Source organism: Aotus nancymaae, unplaced genomic scaffold, assembly GCF_030222135.1.
Source record: "Aotus nancymaae isolate 86718 unplaced genomic scaffold, 86718_ANA_hifiasm-v0.15.2.pri h1tg000002l, whole genome shotgun sequence".
In the NCBI taxonomy this organism is placed as follows: domain Eukaryota; kingdom Metazoa; phylum Chordata; class Mammalia; order Primates; family Aotidae; genus Aotus; species Aotus nancymaae.
Genome location: NW_026988413.1, coordinates 29871459 through 29889658, shown reverse-complemented (window position 1 = coordinate 29889658; position 18200 = coordinate 29871459). Strand labels below are relative to the sequence as shown.

Below are 18200 nucleotides of genomic sequence, written 5' to 3'. Positions count from 1 at the left end.
ATATTCTATCTCCGGAAAATTGATAAGACAGAAACCCCACCCTGCTGAGAAGCAATCTCTCATCCATGTAAATACATTGCCAATATTGCCGCTAATGGAAGTAAATAATTACATTCACAGATTACCGTCACCTAATGTTAAATTTTACTCAACACGTATAAACCTACCGATGATGTTCTGAATGCAAAAAAAGGTCCTGGTGGATATCTCACTTTCAGAGTGCCTTAACTTTTTGACTAATTGCAGGTAGTTAAAATCTGAACTGTTTAAGGCCACCTTTTAAAACACTTTACAAACGCTGGACACCTCTACTCATGAATATCCTGTAGATTTTTCCTTTCAAGTACATTTAACCACTAACATGCTACATCATGTTCCCTCCTCCCCAAAAACAGAGATGAAAACTGGGTATAATGGTATAATTTGGGGCACAAATATCTTCTCTCACCATCTGGAGACTGTCATATGTTGCTTCAAAAAAATTAAATTAGTGTTACTTATTTCTTTTCTACCCAGAGACAAGTTATTTTGGTATCACCCACAATGGAATTTGCATGAAAATCTGTTTACTGACCCAGTTCCCTAGGGGTGCATTTGCCCTAGCACTTGGAGTAAACACCATTTTCAACGCACTAGAAATAGTTATAATTGGGCAAATTGTTATAATTTTAGCAACACCCAAATAAATCAAAGGAATTGAAGGCAGACATGCCACAAACTCTGGATTCGACCACAAACCAGTTCAGTATTTGCACCTGAAATAAAAGTGTAGTCATATACCATCTGACCATATATAGATGCTAAAGAAACAGCTACATACCTCAACTCAACTTAGAAAATATGAGTATGTTTGTTTTTTATTTTACTTGAAGTTCTGGGATACACGTGGAGAACGTGCAGGTTTGTTACATAGGTATACATGTGCCGTGGTTTGCTGCACCTTTCAACCCGCCATCTAGGTTTTAAGCCCTGCATGCATTAGGTATTTGGCCTAATGCTCTCCCTCCCCTTGCCTGCAACACCCTGACAGTCCCCAGTGTGCTATGTTCCCCTCCCTGTGTCCATGTGTTCTCATTATTCAACTCCCACTTATGAGTTTAAAAAAAAGAAAGAAAGAAAATATAAGTTCGGAGAAACTGGTTATTCTGAAAACAACCTATTAAAAAGTTATGTGACTGGTTTAACAGTGTGTGTGCATGTATGAGTTCATCCATTTCATTAACGGGGATATTTTCATGAATACAGTCTAAATAACAGAAAATGCATTTATAGAGAATCAAACAATAACATTCATAACTCAAAGTCAAGCACAGTGTAAAATATATCTCACTGGAAAGCACGTAAGTGTGTAAACTTCCCTTCCAAACCCTTCTATAAACTGTCCCCTCTCTATTTTCCATTATCCCTTGACATGTATCGCCCTCTCCAAGAAGCTGGACCTTTTTAGCTGTTCATGCACCTCCACATCACGCCCCTACTCTATGCCTCCATCACACTGACCCCCACTTTCCTCTCATCTGGAATGTTCTTTCCCAAATCCTTCTTGTCATCAAACACTCACCTCCTCCACAGATCTTCGGATTTTACAGTGTGAACTTACATACATTTTCGGAACTTCCCTAATCTATACTGACATTTAGCATTTAATCATAAAACTTTCCTCTTTGATTATGTATATGTTTGTATGTACCTTTTTCCGCCAAGCAAATCACATGATTTAAAGGTAACAATGCTCTTTAATGCCTCTCCTTAAAGTTTTCATCAAGATCCTACTCTGCATTTAATCTCTTTCACTAGTTATCCCTTATATGTTTTTTGAAAACATGCTTAAACAGGCCCTATCCTAAAGAAGTCTCCTCAATTCTTTCTTAAGCTCTCCCACCATATGCACTTTGAAAACTTCTTGACACAGCATCCCTTCCTCCATTTCCTCTATTCTGTTCTCTCTCAACCCCTCCCATTTTGTTACCCAGTCACAGCCTTATCTCTCGGCCACAGGTCCCTGCAGCACTGAAACTTCAGGCACCTGTCTTGCTCCTGGAGATTGAGACAACCTTAACTCCACGTTCATCTCCTTCCCACAAACCCAGCATTCTCAGTGTCCTTTCCTGGTTCCTGGCCTTGAATTCTCAGTCATCACTCCTCATATTTTCTCAGTCCACTTTGGTAATTGCATCTTTGCTCTTGTCTTTAACTTCAAAATCTCTAAGATTCCCTAATTTCAAATTTTAGTGAACTCTCTGTGGGGTCCCAGACGTTATGCTGCCACCTGCTGGCCAGTTCCATGGGGCTCTCTCAGAACAACATTCAAGTTTATTTCCAAATTCCTGACCGTTCGTTTTATCTTATTTTTCCTCTGTTAACTAATTACATCACCATTTTCCTAGATCTCCCTGATAGAGGTTTAACATCAGCATCCTCCATGACTTACGATCTTTGCCCCAGCGTCAACCACTCAGCTTGTACTATAAATACAACACTAACTACCAGAGTGCGTCTGAACTGTGTGTTCTATCCCTAGCTAGCTCTTCTTCTTTCTTTTTTTCTTTTTTAGATGGAGTTTCTCTCTGTCGCCCAGGCTGGAGTGCAGTGGTGCGATCTCCGCTCACTGCAACCTCTGCCTCCCGGGTTCAAGTTCAAGCAATTCTCCTGTCTCAGCCACCCGAGTAGCTGGGATTACAAGTGCATGCTCCCATGCCCAGTTAATTTTTTTTTTTTTTTTTTTGTATTTTTAGTAGAGACGAGGTTTCACCGTGTTGCCTAGGCTGGTCTCAAGCTCCTGAGCTCAGGCAATCCGCCTGTCTAGGCCTCCCAAAGTTCTAGAATTACAGGCGTGAGCCATCACACCCAGCCCCTAGCTAGCTCTTCTTAGACCATGACTTCTTGTCCTCAGGATACTGGATGAGTCCTCACTGAACTGCCTTCATTTTCTCCCCTGAACCCCAATCCTCCTCACACTTCTGCCAGACAAATCTTCTTGAACCAAGTGTCTGAGCAATTCTCCAGATGAAAAGCTTCAAGTCATTGTGTCCTACTGGCAGAATAAAGCCCAAATTCCTCAACTCTGGCACTTCTAGGAAGAACTTCAAGACCGTGCATGACCTGGCTCGTCTATCACTATAGCCTCGGCTGCCATCAAGCTTCCTCTCTCATGATATTCACTCTTGATTCAACCTCTCTGAACTCTGAACAAAAGAGCCTTACTCTGGTGCTAGATATTGTCATACGCTGCTGTCATATCTTTACACAGCTGACCACTTCTTGTCACTCAGGTCTTATCTCAAATGTTACCTCCTCTAGCAAAGCACACTCAGACCACACCATCTAATTGCCTTCCTCCTCCTAATGCCCAAGTTAGTCTTTCATAGTTAAATTGTTGCATTTCTTCTAAGCACAGTTCAGCATCTGAACGCATCTGTTCATTTATGTGTATTATGGAGTGTCCATCTCTGCACACTGAAATGTAAGCCCCATGAGCATGAATATTGCCTTTCTTCACTCACCCCAGCTCCTGGAAAAATGCCTGGCACACAGGAAGCCTGAAATCAGATTCCCACACAGCGTGGCCCCATTTCTACCTCCTTATTCTGTCTCTGTTTATATGTCTGTGCTAGCTGTTAGCATAGTACATCTTTTATTTGAACAGCTATTTATAAAGAAAGTGAGGAGGAGGGTAGAGGAGGACATATCAAAGTCTGGGGGTGGTGGGGTACAGGAAGGAATGAATCATTTCTGAAACACACATTCAAGTTGTGTAGTTTTCAGTGTAAAGGATGTGTGCATTTTTTTAAAATCGACCCTAATGTTGTATGTTTTTGATCCTGCTATGAACAGTATTCTTTAAATTTCATTTTCTGTATGTTAGTTTCTAATATGCATATTAAAAATGAATGTTTATATTGACTTCATATCTGTAACCTTGATAAATTTACTACTTAGTTCTAAGTAACTGTTAAAATCATGTGAGTCTGGGCTGGGCACGATGGCTTATGCCTGTAATCCCAGCAATTCAGGAGGCCAAGGCAAGCGTATCATGAGGTCAGGAGTTTGACACCAGCCTGGCCAACATGGTGAAACCCCATCTCTACTAAAAATACAAAAATTAGCCAGGCATGGTGGTGGGCACCTGTAATCCCAGCTACTCAGGAGGCTGAGGCAGGAGAATCACTTGAAACCAGAAGGCAGAGGTTGCAGAGAGCCAACACTGTGCCACTGCACTGCACTCCAGCCTGGGCGAAAGAACAAAACTCCACCTCAAAAAAAAAAAAAAATTATGTGGTTTTTTCCTATGTGCACAATCATATTATCTGAAAATAAATACAGTTTTATTCATATATTCAAAAATGCACATTCAATATCATTATTTTTAAGCATAAGCTATGGCAAGTGAAGCATCAAAAAATCATATATGTTCCAGGATAGCTGCTATGCAGGATTTAAGAAAATAATACTATTACAGAGGACAGGGATCAAAACAGTTGAAAAATACTGTCTCATAACAACTTACTATGTTACACATTACATTTTGCACTCCTGGAGAGCAATACTATGTCTTGTTTGTCTATATTCCATCAAACCTAATAAAGTACATTTTCCAAAGTAGACAGTAAATGTTTTCCAGATACCCTAGTGCTGTATACACGGTACATGTTCAATAAATACTTGCTGATTGACTGAAAGAACCAATAAACGAATTTAAGTTCGTTGAACGATTAGTATATGCTCAGCCCTGCTGAGACACTATAACAAGAGACACAACAAAACAGAAAATACACTCATCATTATCCATGTAGAAAAATGTCATTTATCAGGTAATGATGAAAACAAATCCACCACAGAAAATATTTGAGTGGTTACCTGTGCACTTCTTTATATGACTGTTCCTTTTCCCATGTGATCCTAACTTGCAGCCAAAATTCTCCTCCCAAAATTCTGCAAACCACACATTTCTTCGATTATTGGCAAGAGTTCGGCTTCTAAAGTATCGATCAAATCCTATTTTAAAGGAGAAAGGTATGATTTTAATATTCTTCCAACAATTAAATACTGTCAGAACTTCTGAATGAACATTATGTTGTGATCACTGCATGAAAAGAAAAAGAAAACCACGTAACAAATGAGAGAAAGCCAGTAGCCTATAAATAAGGCTTTTCTTATGACAATACCCCACCACCACCACTACTCAAGCACCTGGTTCTATGAATGAGTACAACAGGAAAGTCTGGTGTCAGTGTCCTTTTTTTTTTTTTTTTTTTTTGAGACGTAGTCTCACTCTGTCATGCAGGCTAAGGTGCAATGGCGCAATCTTGGCTCATCGCAATCTCCACCTCCCCAGTTCAAGCGATTCTCTTGCCTCCGCCTCCAGAGTAGCTGGGATTACAGGTGTCCATCACTACGCCCGGCTAATTTTTGTAATTTTTAGTAAAGACGAGGTTTCACCATGATGGTCAGGCTGGTCTCAAACTCCTGACCTCAGGTGATCCACCTGCCTTGACCTCCCAAAGTGCTGGGATTACAGGCGTGAGTCACCGTGACCAGCCATCAGTGTCCTTCTTATATTCTCTCCTACTCTACTTCTCCTGCAGGAAGCAAACAGTGACTTTATGCTGAATCCTGAATACTCAGAACCCAACTTAAACTTCCCTAATTCTTTTCTCTGTTTCCTAGCATGGATCAATGTTCCAGACATTCCTGTGTTTCCACGTACTTCAAAATTTATCTCTCCTGTATGTTCTGTTTTCAGGTAATTCAATAAAGCAATTGTGTTAATGTAATATTATGGAGTCATGGGTAAGTGAACTAAAGTGTCAGTTTGCTCAGGTAACCATTTTATTGAAGGAAGACCCCCTAGAAATAATGCCTTACTCCAAAGGATAATGTTAAAAGTGGGAATTTCAGTTACTGTCAAATCAATTGGAAAAGATATTTAGAAGACAGACTGCCTTTCAGGCAGTCCAAGTCTTTCCTGTTGCATTTATTTATCTATAGGATAAGACCAGCATCATGTATTCATTTTCTATAAATCAAGCATTTTCCCTCCAACAATGCTATAACCACCACAAACGCCCAAGAAAATATGCAAACTCAAACTCAAAGTGCAATTACTAACATAATGGAAATAACTGACTATGGTCTTTTTCTTAAAAAATATCTAGTGGGTACTCTTTCCTAAACACACACACACACACACACACACACACACACACACACTCTCTCTAAATATATATATATTTATATTATATATATATGATGTGATGAGATTTATATATATATACAAAATATGATGAGAAAGCAATACTAGCAATAGATTTCAATTGCATTATAGTATAAACAGGATTTTTTTGAGTCAGCTGAGAATTAAATCATCATTTATAGCACTGATTTTTTAGAATATATATATATCTAAAATATTGATCAAATCCTATTTTAAAGGAGAAAGATACGCTTTTAATATTCTTTCAAAAGTAAATATTGTCAGAACTTTCGAATGGACATTATGTTGTAATCACTGCATGAAAAAAGAAAAAAACATAACAAATAAGAGAAAGCCAGTAGCCCATAAAGCTTCTTATCCATATACGCATGCATACACACACACACACACACACACACACGCATGCTGGGTTAAATACTGGTTTTGACAATTCTACCATCAAAGCTAAAAATTATATCAAGTAATGAATGCATTGTCTCATATTATGATACTCCAGTTTTGCCTTTCAGTTTAGATCTTACTAAAATAAAACAAATTCTCTATGGTGCATTCGTACCATCAATTGATGCTCGTTTGGGCAAAATTGTCACAGCCCCTTCTGCAATCTCCTCTTGCTGATAGACAGGTGCAATTTTGGATCCCCAACTATCTGAGCCAATCCACAGAAAATGTCCACTTTGGTTTAGTTTTTTTGCTGCTTCCAATATCCTCCTATAGGAATAAAAATAAATAATGCATATCACATGTAGTAAGAAATACCATAATTATGAACATTGCAAGACCAGCTTCAGAAAGTTGTATACACTCAGTAGGTCACTGTTTAACAATTAAGATGATCATTCTAATTGCCTGAGTCTTATCATCTCCTAAAAAAAATATAGCAGAGACTAATTCCAACACATGTTAATTAGCCTTATCCTCAACCTCATTCACATCATTCTGTCTATTACCCTTGTTTGTCTTATCTCATTTAGTCCCCTAGTTTTACTCTGTAGGTATTTCAGATTTACAAACTAGAAGGCAGCAGAAGGCAGTCTGTTATTGCAAGGGAATTACAAGCTTTTATGTTGAACACGAAATATGTTAGAAAGAGGACATGGGACACAAATCTGACCCTACATACAGAAGAAAAGTAATCAGCACCTGATGTCATCCTCATTGGCAAACATAATCACTGCTCGAGCATTAGGTGTTTCTAGCAGGCGTTTGATAATTTTTTCAAATTCTCCAGGTCTTGGTTCACGTGGGATTTTCTGTGACTGAGCAATGCAGACACCACCTATTTAAAAAAAAAAAAAAAAAAAAAAAAGAGGGTGTGATTCAGGAAGAGCATTTATTTAATTAGCAAACCTCAATTAGCTACTTTAATAAAAGGCACATAATTCAGCACATTATTTTTCAAAATATGTGTCACTCTCACCTATTAAGAGCAATTGGGTGTGTTTGCATTATAATATATTCACCAAATAAATGACATCAATTACTAATCAGACATGGGTTTCTTTCCCAAAATTTAAACATTATTTTTGTGAATATATCTAAGAAAACCAAGGTATATAAGATGTCTGAAGACAGTCAAAAGGTGGAAAGAAGAAGTGTTGTTTTGATATGTGCAACATAAGCTAATGGACAAGTGATAGAATTAATAAAATATGAGTATGTCTTATAGTTGAGACGCTTATTAAGTAGCAAGGTCCTTTTGCTACTTTTATTTACTAGTAGATCTCTGTTAAAGTTAATTTCTTTGTACAGCTAATAGAACTGCAGCAAGATCCTCATGCATCAGCATAATGATTTCTTACGAGATAAGTGGTCTTCAAGACTATGTAAGACACAGGCAAACACCAAAGATGTGAACTCTCAATTGACATGCATCTCCACCAAGAAAATCAAAATGGCAGAAATACCATCTCATTTCCACAGCAAATAAAACAGAGACTCCTTCTTTTGGCCTCTCCTGCTTAGGTGATGAGAGACAAAAGAGAAAAGTATAAAAAAGATCTCTGCCTCTAGCCTGGGGTAGGAGGACAAGAAACAGGTTCCCCCAACTGCAGTGAAACAGAGAGATAACATTCTGAAACTAGATGAGAAAGCAATATTAGCAATAGGTTTCAATTGCATTATGGTATAAACAGGATTTTTTTTTAGATAGCTGAGAATTAAATCACCATGTATAGCATTGCTTCAGTAGGCAAAGGCATTTTTACTTCCAAACAATTGACAATGCATTCAGTCATCCAACTGTTACTGGATGCTATTATACTCTACGCACTGGGCTCAACATTGGGAATGCACAGTCTAATCCAGGAGTTACAATCTAGTCTGGGAAATAGGCATTCCAATAAGTTACCATGGAATAGAAAATAAAGTATAGAATTAATAGGACATCCAATACAATCAGAACACAGAAGAAGGAATAACTGAAGTGCTTGAGAGCACTGAATTTTAAAGAGCAAACATGCATCCATATGGGACAAACATGGAACATGCCTGGTGGAGGCCAAAGTACGTAAACACCCAGCATGATCATGGCCTCTGGTAGAGACTGGCTGGGTTTGAAGTTGGAAACAATGACAAGGTCCAGCTTGAGAATGGCTTTGTTAGACATGCCAAGTTCTGTAGGCTGAATGTTCATATGTTAAAACTTAATCCCCAGTGTGAAACTATCCAGAGATGAAACTTTTGGGAGGTGATTAGCTCATAAGAACAGAGTCCTTATAAATGGGATTAGTGCCTTACAGAAAAAAACCCAGAGAGATTCCTTGCACCATGTCATGTGAGAACACAGCAAAAAGACACTGAACCAGGAAGAGGTCCCTCATCAGATCTGACCATGCCGGCACCTTGATCTCAGACCTTCAGCCTCCAGAACTGTAAAAATAAATTACTATTGATTAAACCATCCAGTATATAATTTATATTTTTATTTTTTTAGATATGAGGGTCTCACTCTGTCACCTAGGCTGGAGTGCAGTGGCCAGATCATAGCTCACTGTAGCCTCAAAGCCCAAGGCTCCAGTGATCCGACCACCTCAACCTCCAGAGTAACTGGGATTACAGGCACATGCCACCAATGCCGCACTGGTCTCCTATAATAATTTATTACGGAAGTCCAAAGATATTAAGACATCAAATAATTTGGACTTTATTCTGAAAACAATGGGAATCTGTTAAGTTCATCAGCAGGAGAAGCACATGCTGAACTTTATGCTTTAGGCAGCCTTTCCAAAGAAGAAATGTCTGGTAGCCTGATGATAGATTTCCAGTGTGCTGTGATCCGACCTAATGAGTATGGCGGATGTATGACTAGTGCTAGTAAATAAAACGAATTTTCTTATAAATTAGATAACATTCAAAATTATGCCTATAATAGCAGGACTCTTAGTAACCTTATAATATGCATTCCAGGGGTGGGAAATTGCCCATAATATACAGATTGGGCTGTGTCACTACCCACAGTTAGCTAGTCTACTTATATACCACTACTAGTTGTGATAATTGATTCATTCCTTCAGTAAATATTTCTTGAGTGCCCAGCATCTGCTAGACACTGTGCAGATACTGTGAACACAATGGTGAATAAAAGAATTACTCTAAGTTCACAGAGTTCAGAAATATTGTGGGTAAATCAGGCTTAACGCAAAATAAAAAGAAAGGAGAAGAAGAGAAAAAGAGAGAGGAGAAGGAAGAGGAACAGGAGGAGGAGGAGAAAGAGGAAGAATAAGGAGGAGGAAGGGGAGAAAGAGGAGGAGGAGAAAGTGGAAGAAGGAGGAAGAGGAGGAGGAAGTGGGAGGAGGAGGAAGAGGAAGAAGAAGAGGAAGGAGAGGAGGAAGAAAAAAGATGAGGAGGAAGAAGAGGAAGGAGGAGGAGGAAGCAGAATCAGAAGCAGCAGCAGAAGAAATACGTAATTATAAATTATAATGAGCCCTGTGTAGAAGAACAAAGGAATTTAATTTAGATTGAGAAGTGATCAGGGAAAGCCACCCTAAACTGGTGTAACATAGTTGAGGTCAAAAGGATGACATCATGGGAAAGTGCAGGAAAGGGCCAGGAGAGTCAATGAATGAGAGCAGGAGAAATAGGCAGCAAAGAGGAGATGGAGACAAGGGTCAGATTGCAAGTGGCTCTGCAAGGCCTGTGGAAGACTATGAATAATTAAAATACTAAACTTCCTCACTAAATGTTTCTATTTCTTCGATCTTTGAGTGGTCCATAGGAATATGTCTCATGTATGAGCATTGCACTCCACAGAAGGAAGACGGATGAGGACCACTGGCACAGAGGGCAGGCTGAAGTGGGAAGAACAGGAGGCAAAGAGCCCAGCTAGGAGGTATTGGAATAGGCAGTGGGAAATGATAACTGGGGCAGAGCTACTGGTGCTGGGGAGGAGCAGCTGGAGCTAAGGTAGAATCTCTGAATTAGAATCAATGGGGTTTTGTACTGATTTGAGGTAAGTATGGAAGCAACGAGAAACCACTAAGTATGACTCCAAGGATCTGGTCTTCGTGATCATTTATGTGACGATATCATTAAACAAGAGGGAAATCCAAGAGAATAAGGAGGAGAAAAGAATTGTTTTGATTGGAGGCAGGTTGTCTTCAAAGTATGTAAGGAATGTCAGACTGAAAAAGTGAATCTAGAGCTAAGGAGAGAGAAAGGAATTGTAATAATTTTGTCAGGGATTGATAGGTGAGGCAGGTGAAGTGTTATGGGGCAAAGAGGTCACTGAGAGAGAATATTTAAATCAGCAATAGAAAAGGTGAATTACAGAACTCTGAAAAACATCACCGTGCTTGGAGAGGGAGGAAAGGAGTGATTATATATTTTGAGAAAACTTTTGGAATGAAGTCTAGAGGTAAGTTGAAGACTATGTATAATTTCTTTAAAATGTAAACAAACAAACCTCAGTGAGTGGAAACATTAGGTAACTGCAGAAATTAACACTAAGTAACACTCTCTAGGGAACAATAGCTGTTTCAAAAGATGACTGCCCTTTTAATTAAATTGCCATGATTACTTAAGCATCCCATTAAAGACATGTTAAAGCTGAGTGTCATTCTGAGACTGTTACTGACTCTGTAGCCATAAGAAATTAAGTTCTGGAAATTTTTATTATGACTGTTTCAGATGAAGCAAACAAGCAAATCCAAATATACAGTTTAGTCTAAATTCATTGATTTGTTTATTCACCATGGACCTATTAAGTATTTTTGTTTGTAAAGAGCTGAGTTAGTTGACTTGAATTTTAACATGGCTTAAATCCATTTCACTTATTGCTATTCCTGTATCTCACCTTACATCTTTCAACCTGGTCAGTTTGTATTTTCCTGGAAAGAGGCACTAGATTATTAATCTATTTAAGATGAACAAATGCTTGTAGAGCACCTGCTCCAAATGGCATCATGCTGTTTGGTGCCTATGGGTATTTTATTAAGGTGTAGACTGATTATTTCTCAAATGATTATAGTTAGAAGACTGGGATTATTTTCTTAACCCTGACATCCACTCACACTTTCTTTCTTCATATCAGTCAAAAAGTCATACAGCTAATCTGTTTGTAAGCACTCATGATTTAGTATGTTTCAGGAGCTACAGACAAAGATTGCCAGTCCTAGAAGTTATAATTGAATGACAATACGTACACATAAGAAATGTCAGACAAGGGTGTAAATTAGGTAACAAAGATAACAGCATAGGCTATACCACAATTCAATAATAAATGACAAATAGGTTATCCCCTAAAATAGTCCTATGACTTCATAAGTGAAAGGGATCATTACATACTGTTAGAATTTGGTTTAAAAAATCCAATGAAATTCAAAGATTCAGACCTAATCAAAGATATGTTTTCCATACAATGCTCAACATCTATTGCTTGACTTTCTAAAGAGACTCTCTGTCTTAATTTAAATTCCTGGGGACTTTGTCCACTGCATCCATTCTTCCATGTCTCACTCTGAAAGATTACTAATTGTGTACAATTCAAGGGACATTAACTTTCCCATTCCGCAGGGGTGTTCCTGTTCTGTAATTTTTAAAGCTTAGTACTTACAAGAAAAATGTTGTATGAAGGATTTATAATTGGATGTTTTCTAGAATTTCCTGGCTAGTTTCCTTGCAGCCTGTGTATATTTTTTCCTTATGATTACTTAACAATAATTTAAAGATCATTTGTTGAATTGAACACTTTATGTATACTCTACAACACACATGATCACTCCTTTCCAGTCTCATTTACTCAATGACACTGTCTCTATTCCTAATGGTAGAAGTTGAAGGTTTGTATCATGACCATCTTTCTGATAAGGAAAATGAGAAACAGGAGTACCAACAACTTTCAAGATACTGAAATCCAGATTCAAAGCCAGATTTGTCTGCCTCTAAGTCTAGACTTTTTCCATCAGCTTGCCTGTCCAAAATTGACTATACCTGTGGCTTAATGGTTTAGTAACTGCAAATGATTGATGGATAAGATAAAGCAAATTTAAAGACTCATTTTTAAAACTCTGCCCGTTGTCCCTTATAAATCTAACTGACAGCTACACAAATACAGTACTTCTGTGGAGTATTGAGAACTTAATTAAGATACTTGGAATTCATGCAGATTATAGAACTGACTTAAAGCTCTTCAGCATATCGCCAGTCTACTCTCTAAACTTTCCAATTGTTTCTGTTGATGCATGTTCTCAGGAAAAATTTTCTGAGGTTCTTGTCTTCCACTTCACTTTTGTACTGCAGCAATTATAATTTTAATTGGACTTTTTTTATTTCTTTTTCTTCTTCAATTAGAGCTCCATGAGTTCTGAACCTTGTCTTTCAAATTTATCAGTATACCCCAACACGTATCACTGTGTTTGGTACATAGATTTCAACAAATATTTGTTGAATAAATAAATGCAAGACTTGTGATAGTTACTGCTAGGATAGAAATATAGAAATGAGACATTCTTGCTTTCAAAGACTTCCCCATCAAGTAGGGACACAAATAGCTATATGTAAATATATGTTTAAAAGTAGATGTCATTAAAAGAAGTAAAAAAAAAAAAAAAAGGGCCATGACAATTCAGAGGAAGTTGTCACTTCACTGAAATGGGATCTGCCTCCCAGAATAGCTCTTATTAGGGTGCCATGAATTAGAATACTACCTAGGCCTTAGTGTATTCATCTGTAGAGTGGCTTTATAACTTGCTCATATTGATAAAAGAGCAAATTTGTAAGCAATGCCATTTCAGAAGTTTTACCTTTTTACAAGGCTGAGACTTGTGGGTAAGCGATCGTGTATCTCAGGTATGAAAGATAAAAGGCTTGCATGTATTCGTTTCCAAGTTCAGAGAGATGGTGGAATGGAAAAGAAAATAGACTTGTCAGAAGATCTGAGGGTGGCCCCGTGTAATCTTGAACAAGTCTCTCATCTCTCAGTTTCCTCATCTCTGTAATGAGGTTTATAATAACTATCTCTCAGGTATACTGTGAGAATCCAATTAAAAACTCCTATACCAATGTGGCACATTATTATCAGTGTTAATAACAGTAATAATCATAACCAGACAAGGATCATCACCAACACTGAATGGAGAGATGGTTGATATTCATCCCTGAAACATGGGATTTTCAACAGATCATATTTTTGAACGCTTCACCATTTTATGAGTAATATTATCAAATGTCCTAAATTCTGAAAAGTGATACTTGCTTACTTGCCTGTGCCAATAGATGAAATCACTAGATTTCATCCTTAATCTATTGTTGATTACAATGTGATCAGGGCAATTTTAAGGTGAGAGAATGGGAAGAGTTATTTATATTCTTCTCCCATCCCCCAATTTTACTCCCAAGAATTAATTCTTCTTTCAAATGGATTCCATAAGTATTAAAGATTTAGCCTGAATATCTGAGTTGAAATTAGAATTTAACTCTTTAATAAAATGGTTAAAACTATTAAAATAATATGGTGCCAAATGTTAAACAAAAGTTGTTGTGGAAACAACCACGTTTTGTTTCATTCAAACATTCATGCTACCTTTTTAAGAGGCTGGAATCTAAAGTGTTGAGATAATGCTGTTGGACTCTCCTAGAAGCAGACCTCAGAAGGAGTTTGAAATGCACAGAATTTGCTCTTGGCATCTACCCTATGGAGGACTCAGGGAAAGCAGGACTAGGCAGAGAAATCCAGCTGGCTATGGCCCAGTGACAGGCTACTGACACCACAAGGAGTGGTGAGGCTAGAATGGCCTTCAGAGTTGCTTTAAAACAGGCCACCAAGGCCAAGCCATTACACCTCCACATCAATCAGTGTGATGATTCATTTTATGCATCAGTTTGGACCACAGGCTGCCCACATAGCTGGTTAAACATTATTTCTGGGTGTGTTTGTGCGGTTGTTTTCAGAAAAGATTGGCACTTGAATTAGTGAACTGAGTAAAGCAGATTACCTTCTCCAATGCAGGCTGGGATCATTGAGGGCCTAAATGGAACAAAAATGTAGACTAAGGTTAGATGAACTCAGCCTAACTGCTTGGGCTGAGACATTGATCTTCTGCTCTCAATGCCTCTGGCTCTCAGGCATTCAAACTACACCACTGGCTTTCTTGAGTATCCAATTTGAAGACAGCAGATTGTGAAACTTTTCAGCCTCCATAATTGTGTGAGCCATTATCTGCCAATAAATCTCTTTGGTTCTGTTTCTCTGGAAAACCCTGACCAATACAATGAATCATCAGATTTGGGCCACTGGTGACCTTGGGCGAGACAGCTCTCTGTAGCCAGGGCACTCCCTCATGGGGTTTGGAGCTGCAGGCTGTCTGCCTATAGCACTCTGAAAAATAGGAATAACAGGTCCTCCACTGATAGGATCTTAAAGGTCAATTCACCATATGTACAAATTGAAATTTATACAAAAATGAAGGTATCATTTTTCTGAAACAATAGTATAAGGCTAATAATAGAATGTTATTGTTGAATGTTAAAACTCCCCTTCAAAGATGTTCTGTTGCACAAAGAAAGGCAATCTATACAAATGGTAGAAAACTGGAATTGAAGTCAGCACAAATAAGAGAAATAGGACCTTAATTCTTTCTGGTATTTCAATAAAGAAGTTTCGTCAAAACAATCTAAAAGGATAAAGAATTATGTTTTTAGTTGTTGCTCATTTATAAGACAAATCTCTATTAATAATATAGTAGGAGAAAAATAAAACAAGAAACAATGTCACAGCACCAAGTTCCAACTGTGATGGAAATTGAGGATTAACTTATTGGGATGAAATTACTTACAAAGCTGTAAATAGAATACTAAGTGTGATTTTTTTAAAAAAAACAAAAACAACAACATGGCTACAGTATTATCAGTATCTCAAGTTGGTTCACAACTTCCATCAAATTAAATTCTATACAAATCAAGTCAAGTCTCTGGTTATATAATTTGTTAGAACTACATGGCAGACTTAGGTTTCGGTGTACAAATAAACAAAGAAAATTACCATTTTATCAATTGTTAAAGGGAATGACTAGACTATTGGTAAACATGATTAAACTTGCAGTTTGACCATAAGAAGTTTGCCTAGAATTGACCATTTTTTGATATAAAAATAAAATGTGATACAGCCCACCCACCATTATTTATTTCTTATGAACATGCTTCAGATAATAGCAATAGGCAAAACAAAATAACCAGGTTCTTTTTTTAAAGGCAACAGAAACATATGAATTCTCTACCCTACATATACTTAGCATTATTTATATTTCCATCTTTCTGAAGACATAAGTAAAATAACAATTTGGCCTAATGTAATTGATCCTTTAGTGGTAGCTGAGTAAAATCTGTTCTATGGTTTAAATAAGTGTAATCACGCCTCCGGTAACAATATTTTCACCTCCTCATGTGATGTACAACTGGGACTTAGCAGGAAAGTGTACAACACGAAACTGTAAGTTTATCAGCTTAAAGTGTATTTTGCAAAAAAGAAGATTTATCTCACACGTCACTGTAAAGAAAAAGTGTTATCTTTACCAACATGAATTAAAAGAGCAAAACTGCACTTATATTTAGGTTCATCTTCTCTCTCTCTCTCTCACATTTTCAAACATTTTATACTTTTTCCTCTATCAAATACCATGTGGAATCTTAAAGGGATTCTGAAAAGCAGTACAATGAAGGAATGGTGCGGAAGAGACATGCGCTACCCTGCACGGGGAAATAAAGACAATCCACTCTGAAAAGGGACTGCAACAGAGACAGACACTTCTCAAAAGAAGACATACAGGTGGCTAACAAACATATGAAAAAATGTTCAACATCCCAAGTCATCAGAGAAATGCAAGTCAAAACCACTGTGAGACATCATCACATACCAGTCAGAATGGCTATTATTAAAAAGTCAAAAAATAACATGTTGATGAGGCTACAGAGAAAAAGGAACACTTATACACTGTTGGTGGGAATGTAAATGAGTTCAGTCACTGTGGAAAGTAATGTGAAGATTTCTCAAAGAACCAAAAACAGAAGTACCATTCAACCCAGCAACTCCATTATTTAGTATCTACCCAAAGGAAAAGAAATTGTTCCACCGAAAACACACATACAACCTGTCTGTTCCTCATAGTACTACTACAACAGCAAAGACATGGAATCAACCTAGGTGCCCATCAGCAGTGGACTGGATTTAAACAAACGTGGTACATATACACTGTGGAATGCTATACAGCCATAAAAAATAATACAATCTTGTCTTTTACAGCAACATGGATGCAGCTAGAGGCCATAATCCTAAGCAAATTAATGCAGAAACAGAAAACAAAATATTTCATGTTCTTACTTGCAAGTGTGACCTAAATCTTGGGTACAGACAGACATAAAAAAGGGAACAATGGACACTGGGAACCTCAAAAGGATGGAGGGAGGGTGGCAAGAGGTGAAAACTTCCTGTTGGGTATGATGTTCATCATCTGGGTGATGGGATCAACACAAACACAATCCTCAGCATCACACAATACACCCTTGTGCAAAACTGCACATGTACTCCCTGAATCTAAAATAAAAACGGACATTAAAAAAAAGGAAAATCATAATTAAAAAGAAAAGAAAAGGACCCTAGCACAGAGCGCCCTTCTCCTGCCTGTCTGCAGATGTACTCTCAGAGAGATGCTGTGATCTGGAGGTGGATTGGGCCTGGGTAGGTTCACAGAGTCAGTGTCCATGCTGGGCTCTCACTCAGCCACAGGTCACCAGAGATCTGGAGGTCTGCTCAGAGGGACAGAGGAGTGTGGTGAATACGAATCTTGTATCTGAGATCAAACTTCCTAGGTCCAAATCCTGGCCCTTCTCTTCTTAGCTATGTGAGACTGGGTAAGTCAGGTGACTTCTTTGTACCTCTGTCCCTCACCTGGAGATTGAGAGGATGCTGCCCAAATGGCCTTTGTGAAGAGATTCAATAGACACTCAACACATTATGTTGTTCTTAGAAAATATCTGTTAGTTGTGAATTGTTGAAACTCAAAATCAACAGCCCCCACACAGAAACAGTGACTCTCTTTCATCAGTGATATTCACCTGCATTATTTGTAGAAACCTCAAATTTCATTCCCCAAGTATACACAGAATCACAGCTCGTACTAGAGATTCCTCAAGGGGGACACAGAGTTGGCTGCAGAAAGCTGTACCGTTAGAAGAGAAACTCACCACGCAATAGAAATGAACATCTGATATGTTGCCTCTTCTCACCTCTTCCTTTGAACTGGAAATGTCTGAGGAGACATATGTAGAGGTACTGGGAAAGATTCAGAGGAAAGAAAGAAATATAAAAGAAGAGAATCAGGAAGGCAGGAAGGGAGAAGAGAAATGGTGTGAGGGGAGAATGAAAGAGAACAAGAGTGGGAAGAGGAGAGCCGAGCTAGAACACCAAGTCCACAAGTATCTATGGAACTGGGCAGAAAAGGAATTCTCTGTAGGGTCAAAACAGCAAATGCAGGGTGAGCAACAGTTGGAGAAG

At 38.1% G+C, this 18200-nt stretch overlaps 1 protein-coding gene across 4 annotated transcripts in view; it reads right to left on the bottom strand.

Annotated features, from left to right (window-relative positions):
- GRM8 (glutamate metabotropic receptor 8) overlaps positions 1-18200 on the bottom strand; it is a 798631-nt gene that overhangs the window by 456920 nt on the left and 323511 nt on the right. For all 4 annotated transcript variants that reach the window (XM_064373706.1, XM_012474107.2, XM_064373708.1 and 1 more), the window contains exons 4-6: positions 7358-7493; positions 6771-6925; positions 4858-4995 (exon numbers count right to left, since the gene is read on the bottom strand). In XM_064373706.1, coding sequence (XP_064229776.1) covers positions 4858-4995; positions 6771-6925; positions 7358-7493 — 429 coding nt within the window. The remainder of the gene's footprint in view (positions 1-4857; positions 4996-6770; positions 6926-7357; positions 7494-18200) is intronic.